General features: G+C 37.9%; 1 protein-coding gene across 1 annotated transcript in view; it reads right to left on the reverse strand.

Moving 5' to 3' along the window:
- Positions 1-1,772: 1,772 nt before the first annotated feature.
- Positions 1,773-16,954, reverse strand: part of c31h1orf159 (chromosome 31 C1orf159 homolog) — a 20,502-nt gene continuing 5,320 nt past the window's right edge. Inside the window, exons 3-9 of the mRNA XM_020526373.2 lie at positions 15,486-15,570; positions 14,518-14,619; positions 13,141-13,206; positions 12,888-13,022; positions 10,719-10,744; positions 9,233-9,263; positions 1,773-3,606 (exon numbers count right to left, since the gene is read on the reverse strand). Of these exons, the coding sequence (XP_020381962.1) occupies positions 3,524-3,606; positions 9,233-9,263; positions 10,719-10,744; positions 12,888-13,022; positions 13,141-13,206; positions 14,518-14,619; positions 15,486-15,570 (528 nt within the window). The 3' untranslated portion in view covers positions 1,773-3,523. The remainder of the gene's footprint in view (positions 3,607-9,232; positions 9,264-10,718; positions 10,745-12,887; positions 13,023-13,140; positions 13,207-14,517; positions 14,620-15,485; positions 15,571-16,954) is intronic.

Genomic DNA, 16,954 nt, shown 5'->3' on the forward strand with positions numbered 1-16,954 from the left:
AACTCTATCTATTCCTCTCAGAAGTTTATAAACTTCTATCAGGTCACCTCTCAACCTCCTACGCTCCTGTGAAAAAAGTCCTTGCCAACGAGCCTTGCTTCACAACTCAAACCTTCCATACCGAGCAACATCCTCGTAAATCTCTTTTGCACCCTCTCCAGCAAACTTTTCAATAAAAGGTTTGGTTTCTGGCTCAGTGAGATATAAATTAAAGCCTGACAGATGGAGGGAAAGGAAGTACTGTGTGGTACAGTAAAATAAAGAGGTAACAAAGAAATGGCACAGTATGAAATATGTCTTTGTTGAGGCCAAGTCATCACTGTTTGAACATCTTCACAGAAATTATACTTCTATTGGTCTTTAGGCACGCTCGAAAAGGATAAGCACAACCTAGCATAAAAGCTTACCAGGTTTTACCTGCTGAGCGAGAGAACTAGCATTGGTGTTTCCTGCTAGCAGCAAAATATTTGCAGTGATCGAATGAGGCCTGTAAATGGCCATTAATCCACCATTTTTGGGCTTCAACTAGCCCTCGGGTGGGACCACTACCCAATGCCTCCCCTGCCATGTGTAAAATATCTAAAGGAATGGGCAGGCAGGCCGGCCACAGACACAATACCAGTGGGCTGATGCTCAATTTTTCACCCTCCACTGCCATGCCACTCCCAGGAGCAAGTGTAAAATTCAGGCCTTGCAACTTAAAATTTATGTAAAATACAAAACACTGGACAGAATCTTGGTTTAGGATCGTGGGATTGATATCTCTTAGTCTAACACTGCTCCGAGATATTAGCCTTGATTATGAAATCAGGTGTTGGGTTGTGACTTCATTTAACTTCTACAGGCAGCAGTGTGACTCCCCGAGTCAGGCTGATATAATAGGGGAGGTACACCTTTCATGGGAAGGTAGATATAGGTGGTTTTGAGTGTATGTGAACTTCCCTACAATCTTTCCCATCTATGTTCTATACAGGCTGCGAGTGTCTGTCACAGCATTTATTTGGAAAAAAAAAGATCAACATTTCCTCTCAACCAAATAAAATACTTCTACTTCTGAACCGTTTGCTGCATGCTGCATTTTTGGCGAATTCTTCTTAAATATTCCCAAAAGTAATGTAACAGATCAGTATTGACCTTCTGGCTAGTCAGTAAATGTATTCATACAGCATTATATCATGAAGCTCATGATAGATTTTCCAGTAGTTTCATGAAATCATCACACTTAGCACCGGAATGGTTTACAAATAACCAGTTTTCATCTTTCTTCCTATACACTAGATCTAACTCACTTTTGCAATGAAATAAAATGCATTAATGCTACAGTCCTTTCATAGTAAATGCAAGTTTATAAACTGCCTACTCTGGGATAATTTAGTTAGTGCACTGAATCTATTCTGCATCAAGAAAAATTTATTCTGAAGTTACACTTTGAAAAATTCTTCACAGCCAAATAGGAGTGAGCAGATAGAGATTAGGTTTCTATTTGCTATTGCCCCATAGAGACTACTGACCACCGACCACCACCCAGAGCACAGCATTCTCCATGATCAATGTCATCCCAAGGTGCACTTCCAGATCAAACAACTAACGATCAATCTCAAAGTTGGACTCAGCTCCTCCGTAAACTGACAGTCTGAGCACAGTGGCCAAAATACAATCAACTGAGCTGAATAAATAGAATAAAAAAGGTCAGTTCTGGAGGATGAACATTTGGGGTCCTTGAAGTTCCACATCTTCTCAGTTCAAAAAGTGAAAGAAATGTAGGCTGGTGGGGGGGGAAAATGCCATCTTTACTTTACAGAGCTAAAAGCAAAAAAAGTTACATTTCCCTTTATTTGCTACAATACAGCTCAAAATACTGTAAGCAGAGTTTTGATTGCCATACAGAGGATCAATCCTACCCATGGACATAAATTGGGGAAAGAGTCTTCAACCTGAAACCTAAACATTTAAGACATAGAACTCAAAATTCTGAAAGAGTATGATCAGCTCTAAGTTTGCTTTTAAACACAGGAGTCAACTTGTCACTGTTTAATGTCACATGATTCCATGGATTGAAACGTTAGAGAGAGTATCCATCTCCTTCAAAAGGAAAATTCTTGTAACCCAGGGTGATTGAACCTTGCACAAACTGAGGATATGCAGAAACTTCATCAGCATTGTAAAAGCATCTGCTTAGATCCTTGCAACCCATTTTCATGTTTGAAGAAAGTTGACGTTGACAGCATGGTATTACCCGTCACGTTTTTCTAGTGAGCTTAGAGAATTTTAAATTGCAATATTACAGTATGCATGATTGGGTGGGCTGGTAATGTGAAGCTTTTAGATGCAAATTCAAAGACCTGACTGCCTTGTCCTGCCAACAAACAAAGGAGAAATGGAGGGTAAAAATACCAAGGGCTAGGAGGAATTAAATAATGATTGGATAAGTGGACACGTGGACTAAGGAAAGCTTAACGAAGGCCAGATTAGAAGCATGACAATTTTAATAGCCCCACTAAAGCTCGGTAACAACGCAAGAATGATGTAGCAGAATGGAAGAAAACGTGCTTGTTCTAGGCTTTTGAATTTTGAAAAAAAAAAGACAAAAAAAAAAACAAACTGCTAGACTCGCATCAAGTATTTCTGACAGGTTATCCATTAAAGCAAATACTAATGTTACCCAGTCAAAAGCATGAATATCTGATCTGAGGTAATTAAAAAAAGGACCGAGCTGAGGACAGAGGTAATATTAGCTTCAAAAAAACCAAAAAAAAAAGAGAAAAAAAATGCATCACCAGTTACCTTCAGGGGCATAACTCAATATGAAACTAAATGATACATGCTACAGTGTCTTTGTCTGTGGAGTTAGGAAAGCTCAAATGGTACATTCTGCATTTAGCACAATAAGAAAGTGCACATGGACATTACGTGAAGGGGTGACCAGCAGTCATAAATCCACAGCCAGAAACATAACTAGTTACAACTCAAGTTTAACAGCTAAAGAAAGAAAACTGGAGCTGCCAGTGCTGATAGAATTTTGACCAGAAACCACCAGCACCTTTATGGATGGACCGCATCCAGGATATTCAGACTCTAAATTTGATAGGAATTGAAGACTGAAGTGTTGCAAAGAAATCAGGGGAATATTAGAAATTAGGCCAGTCTATCTTGATCTATCAGTCTATCTGCAAACAGTTGGACAGTATCCCCCATAGGGGTCTACGTGCTTTCCTGGTTCCATATCAACCTTTGACTTGGGCATCACTTCATTTCTGAAGTAAAATCAGAAGATGGAGAACAGCCCAACAGTACATTCCCAGACCGGGGACAGATCATGTTTGTACTTCCAAATGCCCACATGATAGGTATGCTACAAGTTACATCTTCAGTGGCGTTTCAATAAACCAAGAATTCTGGAAAGTGGTCCTTGCAATCATTTGCAGTATGGCAGAATGATAGTGTCCATCAGTGCAGGGAATCTATACGATGCACAAATCAAAATAATACCATTTCTTGAACATACATGGTAGACGGTGCAAGATCAAACATTGCTTATGGCAGTGGATGCAAAGGAAGCTGTAGAAGCAGAGAGTCTTTCTCGTCTTGAATATCTTTGCTTTCGCACTGGAAATACAAGAGAAAGAGAGAAGCGAGTGAACTAGACAGCAGAAAAGGAGAAACACGCCAATCAGTTCTTGGTTTAGGAGATTATTAACATGACAAAAAAAAAAAAAAAAAAAAAATCACACAAATATAAAAATTGTCAGCTAAAATATATTCATTCAATCTGGTTATCCGAAAACCGAACATTTAATCTACCACGCATCAAGTTTAATTCAATAAAATTTTAAAAACATACCTGGGCATTTGGTTACTATATTGGCATGGTTTGGCACCAGACTGCTTACTAGCTTCACTATTTTATACCCCACTTTATTCCATGCTTCTAGCAATCCTAGACTCTGCCACCCAATATCCAAAATCCAGCACCCCAGGGATTGAGTATTTGTACTGGTTGCTTTGTACAATCAAGGCAATATCATAAGATTGAATGAAGATCAAGTAGCAAAGGTTAGGTTTGCTCAAATCTCAAAACAAATATCTCACTCTCATTCATAAAACAACTTGCATTCTGTGCTTCACATCACAGTACTTTTCACAGGAGTGTAATCAGACAAAAATAATGAAGAAGGCTAAAGGACAGGCGAGAGAAAGCTTGGACAAAGATAGGTTTTAAGCAGAGTCTCAAAAAGGAAGAAGCAGTAAAGAGGTCTAGTTTGGAATTTCCAAAAAGTTAAGATGGGACAGCACGGTGGCTCACAGTACTAGGGATCCAGGTTTGACTCCAGCCTTGGGCGATTGTCTGTGTCGAGTTTGCATGTTCTCCCTGTACCTGCGTGACTTTCCTCCAGGTGCTCCAGTTTTCGCCCATAGTCCAAAGATACGCAGGTTAGGCAGATTGCTAAATTGCCCATAGCGTCTAGGGTGGGAAATGCGCGATTGTGGGTGGGAAATGCTCTTCAGAGGGTCGGTGTGGACTTGATGGACCGAGTGGCCTGCTTCTACATTGTAGGGATTCTATTTTACGATTCAGACCTAGATGGCAGATTGTTCATCCTTCACTCTATCATTGGCGATGCAAAGAGGTTAATATTAGGAGGTATGTACTGGGTCTTTGTGATTACTGATGTAGGGAAGAAAGAAACCATGGCAGCATTTGAACATGATTGTAAGAATTTTGAAATCAAGCTGCTGTTAGACTAGCTGCCAAAGGTGGCAATCAAGTTCTTCTAAGGGTCCGAGCATGCACAGCAACCTAGAATATTCCGTGCAGGTTGCAAAAAAGTAGCCTCCTAACATATCACATTTACAGCAGTGCAAAAAATGTAGTGCATGTTAAAAAGAAATTGCTGGGATACTGATAATACATGAAAAAGATTTAAGGTAAGTCAGTATACAAGCAGAGTCTTATTTGAGCTCAAACTTGGAGGGTGGAATAAAAAGAAGCTGAGGCATAAGAGTATTGAAAAGTTAGATGAAACAGGCAGTGAGTGTGCCTTTGCCAGTGTACATTACTGTTAGGAGAGGATTTTTTACACCACTGAAGGAACAGTGATCGTGTTTGCAATAGGGGCTACTATTTAGTCTTTCCCTCAAGCAGATAATCATAACATAGAAATGCAGGTTCCACATTATATGCTTCTTTAGATCTTCCCCATATCTTGGGAAAAGTAATGCAGCATCCTCTGCAGGACAAAGGGGGGAAAATTCAGAATACAGGCAGCCACACTGTATTGTGTTGCAGACCCACAACCGCTGGAATCAGTTCAGCAATAGCTGAGCCTGTCAGATTCTTGCAGCTCCATCTGAAAACAGCATTCCATATTACAACCAGAAGCAAAAATTCTTAAGCTTAGGAGAATCAAGGTACTTCATATGCTGGAAAGCAGCATCATGTCCATTGCAATTTCTGCTCAAATTCATACTTCAAGCTCAAATAATTGACTTCTGGTCTGTTAAACACTCGTTAAGAATTATAAATGCCTGTTAGACCTTCTAAACATGCTCATAAATCTTGATAGGACAATAAAAATACCAACATCGTTAGGAGTAACAGCTGGAGTACTTAGGCGAATGTAATCTCCTGGTCACTATCAATTAAAATTCCTTGTCCTTTGTAGCAGACTTTCCGCCACAGCCTAATAGCCACTCAATTCAAGGGTAACTGGGAAAAGGACAACAAGTGCTGACTTTGCTAACGATGCCCACTTCTCAAAAAAAGTACACACAGTAGGAAGGCAAGTGGAATGTTATCATATAAATTTGGTCTCCTTATTTAAAGGAAGAGATGTAACTGTGTTAGAAACAGTTTAAAGAAGGTTCAGAAAAAGGTTTGATCAACTGATACTTGGATGAGAGATTACCTCAAAATACCTATATTCATTGGAGTATAGAAGGAGAGGTGAGCTTATTGAAACATATACTGGATGGGTACTGAAAGGTCTCCCCTTTTGGGAGAGACTGGAACTCGAGGACATATGTTATCATCTAGAAGGGTCAGGCAGGGATACCTGGCACCAAATGGAACAAAGGAACAGGTGGAAGTTACAAATTAAGTTACAGATAATGGCATAAGAATAAAAAAGGTGGTTATAAGAGGAACAAATAATCAAATCTGTTGGTGTTTTGTATTGTGCAAGTTGAAATAAAACTCTGGCTTGAAAAGTATATGCCTAAACTTTGTCTAACCAACCTTTTAACCGCTAATGAAAACAACAAATGCTGGAGATCACAGCAGGTCAGACAGCATCCATGGAGAGAAATGTTTTTAACAGCAGTAGCAAAGAATGGCCAGCTGTTTGTACATCAAACATTGAAAGCCAAGTATTATTCTCAAAAGAATGATTTGGAGAAACTTCAGAAAGATGGTTAAATGAAAACCTAACATACAAGGGTATGGTTACCCATCTGTTTTCTGAATGCAAATCTTATGACTAATAAAGGAATGAAGTAACCACGATTGCTTGTGTTATTTCTTCACAGAAGTGGAATCAAGCCTTGCAACCACACAAATGCAGGATGAGAAGCAATTTTTTTTCCTCAGAAGAATTGGAAATTGATGACATGAACAAATTATCTTTCAATGTTTAAATGAAATCAAAAGATTTGCTCACTTGTTAAGCATAGTCAGATTTTGACAAATTCAGAAAGACTGAAGCTAGTCTTTCAGGGGTATGCCATTAGGCCCTTTAAGTAATTATACAGCACCAAAGTACTGGGTTTAGACCGCCTTGATAGCAGTTATAATTTGCAGACAATCACAATGCTGAAAAATGTCAAAAGATCAAAATAAAACTCTTGCAAAGCAATGGTGTCAAAATTACCTCAGTAATTTGCCCATCCTTCTGCCAAAAAGTTAACAACGTTAGTAAAAAGAATACAGGAATAGCCGATGAAGAATTCAGTAGGTTTATAGAAGAGACAGCATGACATTTGTAAGAAATGCCAAAAGGACACCCTCATGGAATATAACAAATCTGTCCTTAGCAAGAAATTTCAGTGAGGTATTGGCTAGGAATTTAAAAAGGTCTGGAATAAGGAAAGTTATATTCAATTTGTCGATTTGTCAACCAGATTTAGTTACCTGATGATAATATGTAGCAAAGACAAGAAGATTATTGTGGATAAAGTCATAGTAAAATGAATAGGGACGGTTTTGCTCCCCTTGCAAAATTTTTCACTGGGAATGGTGGGTCATTTGTTAAGTATAAGATTAGTGATGTGTGTGCAAATATGAATAGAATAGATATGAATTTGGCAACAGAAAGCCCTTTTAGTAATGGGGTTTGTGGAAGGAACCATGCAATAATATACAAAATGGTTTATAATTTACACTTTGGTTGCCAACATTTTATCAGCGATACTAATGTAGACAGTCCATGCCACAAGTTCACCATAAATAGTCAGAAGATATGGTTGTGATCAGCAGAAATCCTAAAGTTTTGTCAATAATAAGTGATCAGCTCCTGGCATGGAAAAAGACTACAATGAACGCTCATCGAGCATCAGAATGCACCTCATGCAGGCAAAAAAATAGCTTTCATTAAAGTTGAAGTCACAGAAAGCATTCAGCGAGCCTTAAAACACAAGCCCAATGGAAACCAATTTCAATCATGGAGGAACTGCTAGAAATACTCCCAAAAGATATACACACATATACTAAAAAGAACTAAAAAATGGGGAATCTGTTATTTATTAGGAAGAGAACTCCTTTGTCTGTCCAGTCGTCTCTCTCTCTTTGGGCTCTATTCTATCGTTTACTCCCTACCCCACATACGTATTTTCTGCAATTAAACTGACATTTTCCCAGCCACCATCAGTTCTGAGGAAGGGTCACTGGACCCAAAACGTTAACTGTCTCCTCCTTCACAGATGCCGCCAGACCTGCTGAGCTTTTCCAGCAACTTCTGTTTTTGTTATTTACTAGGGTCTGACAGGGATGCTCAAGACAAAATAGAAATAGGGAACAAGAGATGGTTATAACTTGAGATCACTGGATGAGAATATTATAAAATACATACATACATAAAGACAGACATATAGATTTGTGGGAAACAAGTTGTAATCAGTGGGTTGGAGTTCTATGATGAGCAAAATGAAATACCTCTGATCAAAAATGCATTTGCCCAGAGTCTGTCTAACCAAGCTTTAATTGCTTGTTTTTAAATTGCTATTAAATACCAAGAGGTCACATATTTAAGACTGAGATGAGGATGAATTCTTTCTTGCAAAGATCAAAAGTCTTTGAAACTTTTCTCCAGAGAGCAATAGAAGTGGGATCTTTGAATATTTTTAAAGGCAGAGGTAGATAGATTCATGGCTAATAAAAAGGATTTCAATGGTTGAGGGTAGGCAGAGTTGTGCAGTTGAGGCCACAAGCAGATCAGCTGTGATCTTATTTAGTGGTAGAGCAGAATAGAAGTTCTGAATGGCCTACTTATGCTCCTAATTTGCATACTGTGTGAACAGACAAGCAGGTTTATTGACTAATGGTGCAATTGTGTGGTTTAAGGATAGTGAAAATTCAGAGTAGACTTCTGCTCTAATTAGAGTCTACAGGCCTTTCCTGCTCCTCGGATGCAGTCTGACCTGCTATGCTTTTCCAGCCTCTCGCCTATAGACTCAGGCTTCCAGCATCTTATTGTCTTCTCTTCTACTCCAACTATACTGGCATAAAACAACATGGAATCACCTGCGCAGAGAAGGCTGACAAGAGTTTATATTTCATAAACTGGGTTTTGCTAGTCAATAATTTGAAGTTTCTTACTTAAACTGTGGAGTAGAGCAGAAATAGAAATGGATGCAAGTAATGTTTAATCAACAAAATTAGCTTCTCTCAAGACTTTTCAATGCAAATAACACCAGGGGTGTTATTAGAATTTCTGCTATGGTTGGCATGTGTAGCAAAACTGTAATCATGCTCTTGTTTAATGCAGTTAGATCAAGACAAATAGCAACCAGAATAATTCTCTATAAATAAGAAGGAAGGGAAGTGGTGACGGTGGCAAAAATTGGAAATATTTTAGAATGATAGATTGAACTTTTCAGGAGTACAGATTATTTATTATGCATTGGAGAAACCCAAATGGATTGCAAAAGCAGCCAATAAATCTCAATTTCTGGTACCCCTTAATATTTACATATATGCCTAAAATAACTTGCCCCCTTCTGTTATGTTGCAGTCTATTACCTGATCTAATGGGGCTCCTCATAATTTCTGCCTGTAAAACAAAAAAAGAGACCTTGGTCATATAATGCCACTGATTAGAATTGTTATTTAATTATCAGAATTTAAACTCATTACCAAATTTAAAAAGGACTGATGATAGCATGAATTAGAGAGAATTTTCCACAGCATTTGCACACAAATTGCCGTGAGCTGTCAAGCAGATCAAATAAAGGCAGCTGACTCGGATTCAATTTCAACCTCCATTATATCCATTTCAATTGACACAAAATCACGATCAGGTAAAATATAGAGTTCTACCGTACTTTTTACAATGCTGTTGTGTATTGTGTTTGCCAAATTATGAAAATTTATGATTTGAAAGGGCAAAAACCAATACAGTATGAACTTTTAAAACAAAACAAACTGCATAAATACAGGACAATGGGGATACAGCAGAGTGGGGTTAATTTGTTGGCTCTATCAAAAGTGCCATCACATACCTGACTACTGTCCTTGGTTATTGTCTGTTTACAGTAATCATCTCAATCTGATTAACCATGTCAGATATATTCCGATCTGGAAGTGCAAAACTATCTGAAGGATGGAGGCTTGTCTCCTGGTCCACAGCACTTTAGTTTCAATATCTACCTATAAACAGTAGTGTTTTTACGGTTGAAGGATTGTTTCATAATTACAAGGAATCCCCAACTCAAATTGGCCAATTAGCCCAAATGAGTGACAGAAGGCATAAATGTCAGGCACCCTATATCAAAAAGGTGGCAGGAAACAAATGTCTAACTGAAAACTTGAAGCAGGACCATTGTGAACATTAGAATTCACTATCTAGAACCTGGATTACTCAAAGTCAATGCCCACGGACCTTTAAAATGAATATAAAGGGGAATGACGACAGGTAACTCAAAGACAACTCAAAATTACAAAATGCTGGACATGAGCAAGTCCTAAAACTAAAACGTGAATCTCCCTATTTAAAAACAAACAAACAAAAAAAGTCACTTCTTTACAGGAATTCTACTTTTATCTGGGGGTGACAACTGTTTCAGTTATCTTGAATGAGATGATTAACTGATGTAAGAACAAAGTGCTGGAGAAAGTCAGCAAGTCCGGCTGCATCCCTGGAGAAACAGAAGTGGGCTCCAGGGGAAAGTCATTGGATTCAAAACGTTAACTCTGCTTCTTCCTCCACAGATACCGTCAGATCTGCTGAGCTTTCCCAGCACTTTGATTTTATTTCAAATTTCCGGTATCCAAACAGACTCTGCTTTTAGGTTTAAGCGATTACCTAGTCATTGGTTAATAGTCAAAACTGTGTGGGAGATGCTCAACAATCATGTTGCCAAAACACAACCAGGGAGGAAAAAAAACGCTCTTAAACACAGATGAGGCATTTTCCTTCAAACATATCAAGTAGATCTGCATTTACACAGAGCCTGAAATGTAACACATCCCAGATGGTTTCATATAGGAACTTTGCAGTTTCACTTACCATTTCATTTGGCTGCAGTATAGAAGCTGAAAAAAAAAAGTAAAACCTTAGCCAGTAATAAAGCACACGTCAGACAGGTTGACACTACATTACGTCTGCTCACCAATTCAAGAAGCAACTCCCTGAAAGCTAAGTTTCAGTGACAATGTATTACTGTCCTACCCAGAACCAATTAACACCACAGTCAGGATGTTAAACTAGGATCCTTCTGGTCTGTAGCATTTAGCTGCTCATTGAATGAGCCGAGTGATGTACTGGGGCTTACTGCCAGGGGGCACACTTACCGTACATGCGGTTGAAATAGCTGTGAACATACTTCATTCTACTAGGATCTTTTTAACAACTATTGTAAGAGATACCAGAACAAATGAATCACAGCAATTGCAACCTGCTATATACACTGCCCAAAAAGGATAGCGGAAGCAGGTTCTTTATTAACTTTCAAAAAAAACTGAATTAGATCAAATACTTGAAGGGAAAAGAATCAATCGAGAGTTATGGAGAGAAAGAATGAGGGAATGATATTAATTGGATAGCTCTACTAAAGTGGCAGCACAGGTATGATGGCCAAGTGGTCTACTATGTTGCATGATACCTTAACAGCTATTTACCCCACTGATTTTTCTCAGCAACTGAAGATTCACCTACTGTTAAGCTGTTGGATACAGTGTTCTAAATGTTCATTTAAGAAAGAAACTGTAGAATTCACCTTTCCTTAGGGGTGCAAATGGTCACTGTTGAAATCACTTCCAAATTGTGGAAAGTGGTGATGCAAACCTCACCATTCATTATTAACAGCATTAAATCAGTCACAAGTTAGCAAATTGGATGACTACAATGATTCCATTTTGTAGAACATTTGCCCCTTCTGGAAGCTGCATACTTTTTAAACTAGAGAGTGCAGTATGGAACATTTGAACAATTCTGGTAAGGACTGGAGAGAGAAAAAAAAAACTGAATGAGGGCACGAAAGATGGGATGGGAATAATTGAACAACACTGCTTAAACGATGGTGCCACACCCATCTCTAGATCCATTACATAATTGGTCGCAACACAAGTCAGATTTTAAAATGGCACAGACATCTTAGTTTTAGCAGTTTCAAAAGGACTGTTATTAAATTGTACAGCTTTTAAAGGACAAGCAGTCACTGTGTCACTCACATCAACTTCTAACCTTTGCCAAGTATGTAACAAACTTTTGTCAGTGACAGTTGCCAAGATGTTCAAAGAAAATAATTTAAATTGTTTATTTATTTTTCCAAGCCAACGTGTCCCAACAGTTTACTTTTCACATTAACTTTAATTTCTATATTGATGTCTTAAAGTCTTAGGTGTGTTACAAATTGTACATTTTCTACAACTTGCTCTAGACTACTATTCAGTCAGTCAATAACTTGGTATGCTCATGGGGCATTATACTGGCTATCTGGTAAACATTTGCATTGTTTTACCCTCTTTCTCCACAAAAATTAGTTTACCACATTTATGTGAAACAGCATCCGAGTGCACACAACATGGTTTTCACAATTTCTCCTCTTCGTTAATAAACAATTCCCAAAATTTAACTTGATAGAAAATGATAGCTTGCCTTAACAAATTGTGGAATATTGTTGTTTCAGTTTTTGACAAATTGCTGACAGACAATTAGATTATCTGTTGCTTTATAGACAATGGATGCTCAGAAATTCTATGAGCAAGTTCTTCCTATTATCATCAAAATTTGTCAACACTAAGCATGGCTTGGATTAACAAGTTTTAATCTTGGTAATGGATTTGACCCAAAGGAGCATCATTAGCATAGAGTTAATTGGACCAATGTGCTCATCATGTGAAACAAGAAATTTTTTTAATCAAACTGTTCTTATTTATAACTTATGAAAGTAATATTATTTCAGCACTTGGATTTAAATGCTCCCAAAATATTTGCTTGCCCAACAGTTTCAGTCTATTAACAGTTCCCATGCCAGCTTTTAAGCAGCAAATTTGTGACATCATTAGGACCAGGAATGTTACAGATTCAGAAAGATAACTGTCAGTAGTTAGTTGCATAGTGAGGAAAGGATACCTAGGAGAAGAAATGAATTAAAAAAAAGTCACAGTTTAATCGCAAACAATGCACACATCTATCAACAGCCATAAGTGAAACAATACAATGTTAGGTTTTTACCTTTGTTTTGCTGGTAAAACAAATGTGGGAGTTTGTTGGATCGCTTGAGGTAGAAAAATGCAGCAACAGAAAGAATGAAGAATGAACTGATAAATAGTGTTCCAAGGCATAATGAGGCAGCTATTCCTGGCCCTCCTTTACCAAAAAAAAAAGATAAAAATCATTTATTGATGATATAGGGTAAATGATGTTACTTAAAAACTGTGGCTAGAAGTTTCATGGCATCTCTGTGCTTTTCTATTTGTTTTCTTACCAATTTTAAGGATGGTTGGGCCCACTGTGGTGCCATTTGCTACCTTCTCTTCACTGCCGAAATATGCTATAACAGGAAAACTAAATGGGCATGAAATTCATACAATACTAATGATATCCAAATAATGAACTCAAAAGACATCTTTTACCTAGGAAGTTACAGTAATAATAAAGGTTAAAATGCTGCAATAATTGAATTATTTCTACATCCAATTTAAAAATGCAATCCAAAATTATTATAATCTAGCATTTAAAAGGGGTGTTAGATAAGCAGAGGATGCAGAAAGCAATTGAAGGATCTGATGATCAAGTTAGATGAAGCGGGGCATGAGGATGCACATCTCCAGTACAGACATCAGTATAAGTGAGTTGGGCTGAATGATCTGCCTTTCTATCCTACAGAATCTGTGTGATCTATTCAAGTTGATGGAGTACACATCTCTACATCATATCACAAGATTATTTTCAACCTATTCTGATGGAGCAGATTGAATTCCAACATTCTCCCTGGAAACTTTGGGATAACAAGATTAGTGAAAAACATTGAAGGCTTGAAATGTCATGATTTTGATAGTTAACCACACAGTTTCTAGTAGGAAGTTACTTAATGAGGAAACTTTACTGATCTTCTCCCACAATAGGTTTGGGAACGTTTGGAGTTCTCACTTGTATTTCTGACTTCCACCAAATGTTAATTGGTCCCAGAATCTTTCATTTGGATTAAACGTAACTCAGCACTTTCACATTACATGGCCCATAATATATTTTACACAGCTACTACCTGTTTAGTTCACGGGTGTACAATTAAATCATAATGAATGTAAACTTTTAATGCTTTTAAAATCACTTACATTGAATCTGGCTGGCTACTACAGCAGAGAAAAAGAAGAAAATTGGCAAGAGTAGTCACTGAAGTCAGAAACAAACTCCAATTTTTGTTTTCTGTTTGCAGGAGTTGGTCTGCTACTCCTCAGAATAGCAACTGAAACCCACTTGAGCGCGAGAGAGCGCGCAGTCTGGTCTTGTTACTTTTTTCCTTAAGAGCTACATATTAGTTTTCTTGGTTACCAGCATAACTTGTAAAACTTGCCCAAATCAGTCCAAGTAGTGGAGACTGGAAAAATCAATTTTGACTTCTGATCAGAAACATAGTTCTTACCCACTGTAGAAATGGCATTTTTAGTTTAAGTTTCAATGCATCTGTCTTTAGGAGACATCAGGTTGGGTGCAAGTTTGGAAGGGACTTTAATGGATAACTCCCACTAGCAGTGGCTAGTGTTCAAGCAAAATTATCAATGACCTGACAGTTTAGTCACGTTGTATGATGATATATTGTTTTTTTCCCCTTCGTCTGACGATATATTGTTAGGTTACTCACAGATGATGCATTCAGTCCGATTATTCAAGGAATCAATTAATGTTTCATTAGTGCACCTGATGCAGGTGGTACTTCCATTCTTAAACCAGTGTCTGTAACACCCTAAAAATGGAAAATGGGTGAATAAGAGACAAATGCTATTCAAAACTCCTGTAATTATTTTCAGCTAACTTGGAGTTCTTAAAAAGAAGCTCAACTAAACTGATGTAGTAACAGATTGGATTGCTCTCTTCCCATCTGCCCTGCACTCCCAACCTACATGACCATGGACTGAAAGCTGTGGTCTCCAGACCCCTGCAAGTTATGACACCAAAGCATTTAATCTATAGCCCAAAGACTTAGCAAATTCTTGAGGGAAGCAAATATTCACTTGACCCATAGCTGATGGGAAATATAGACAGAGGACGTTATTCTGGGAAGGATCTACCAATTTTTTTTTAAAAAATTGGCTAGAACTCCATTCTTTCACCAAAAAGGTCAGAATTAGCTAGGCAATTCTCTTTTGCATGTATAGAATTTACATGTGCAGCATGAATCCATTTAGGCAGACTCAACTTGCTGCTTAGCATGTGATTAATCCAAACGACTACTGATGTTGAAAATAAAATCTGAATCATCTCATTGTTTGAATTAAAGCAAACAACAAAATGGAAATTTAATTTTGTTATCAGTGTTACTAACAATAGTCGATAAAAGTGCACCATTTAAACATGAAATCTGTATTCTCACTCAAGCACAAGAATGCATGTTGACAGAAGTGGAAAATGCTCAAGGATGGTAGTGATTCATGAGAGTGATGCTCTTCGAAGTTAATGTCTTATCTACGAATGTTTTACACAAAGTGCTCAAAGTTGAGTGCTCCATTCTCCCACAGAGACGTTCGGGAAGTCAAGCACACATGGAATAAAAGTAGAGATATCTTTATTTGGTTGGCTGATATTACCGGTGGCGCAATGTTAAAAATGTACCTGAATGACAAGAACTGCGTTGTGGACAGAGGCCAGACTCATCTGAGAGATCTGCACAACATTCAGAGAGCGTATTTAATGGAATCTAGAAAAGAAAACCAAAAGCATCAGAAGTGACAGCAAGGACAAAGACCTGGATTTCCAAAGAGCTTTCCATATGCTCAGGTCATTCCAACATGCTTCAGAGCTAATTAAGTCCTTTTAAATTACTGCAATAATGTAGGAAAGGCAGCAGTCAATTTGCATATAGCAAGTTCCACAAAGACTAATGAAATAAGCGACCAGATCATTTTTTTATCCATAATGTATTTCAAGGATGAATATTGGCCAGGCTAAGGTACGTCTTCAGGCATTCCTACTATTTCAGGATGTAAGCTATTCTGAATACATGGCTGCTTTATTAAAGGTTCTAAATTCAGAATCCATTAGCAACCACTGATGAACATGCACTGTAGCAAATTAATCAGCAAAGTAAGTTACTATAGTACATATTAACCATAACCTTGAGCCAATTACTGCCAAATTTCTGCGGGCTGACAGCTGAGTGAATTTTCAGTAACTTTAAAAAAAGTGTATGGCAGCAAAATGTGAAATGGTGATTACAAATCAGCCACCCATTTCATACTCCACAAAAGAAGATGGAGTTGTAAAATGGTCAGCGAATTCACTGTCACAGGTTTTGTGAAATTGCTCAAAATGAGTTTAAAAGCCCTTCAGCTATCTCTGCCACCTCAATTGCGTCCCCTGTCCTCAATGACATCCAGCAAATTTGGGAGATGTATTTTACATAAGCCAGGCTGTTTTAGTCAGGTGACAATTCATGCCTATTTATTTATCTGGGGCTTCCTGTTCCTTACACCACAGTACCCAGGGCCATAAAAGAAGTTATCCTAGCAGCTTCCTTCCTTGAAGCCTTTCCAAATCATCAGCTGTCTTTCTTTGATGTTCTATACACGTCGTTTCTTGTCCAAGCAATGTTTGTTAAATTGTTCTTGATTCTCTGCATATTGGATACACCTAGTATTCTTTCTAAGCAACGTATCTATGTTATTAGTATCTCTTGCTTGTCAACTTCTCCTGTTACAATAGATCAATATAGTAATAACAGGTAAAACCATCAGTTCCACCTTCTACCCACATCCAAAAATCTACTATGTATAATTGAACTTGCACCAAATTTGATTCACTAGTACTTGGTGCTCACTGATCTCTTTGCCCAAATACACCTCCATTTAAAAATCAAGTCTGTCCATGGCCCTTTTTATAGTTTGTAACCTCCAAAGTTCTACGACTAAGATATCTGCAATTACTAATTCAGATTTCTTGAGCAGTCCCAGTCTTAACTGCTGCATTAATGGTGACCATGCCTTAACTACTTTGGCCCAAAGCTCTGAAGTTCTTTTCCTAAACCCGACTCTCCCCTCAAAATGCTCCTTACAACCTGGTCCTCAACAAGCTTTTGCACCACT

The sequence above is a fragment of the Rhincodon typus genome, chromosome 31 (genome assembly GCF_021869965.1).
Source record: "Rhincodon typus isolate 14 chromosome 31, sRhiTyp1.1, whole genome shotgun sequence".
Lineage (NCBI taxonomy): Eukaryota > Metazoa > Chordata > Chondrichthyes > Orectolobiformes > Rhincodontidae > Rhincodon > Rhincodon typus.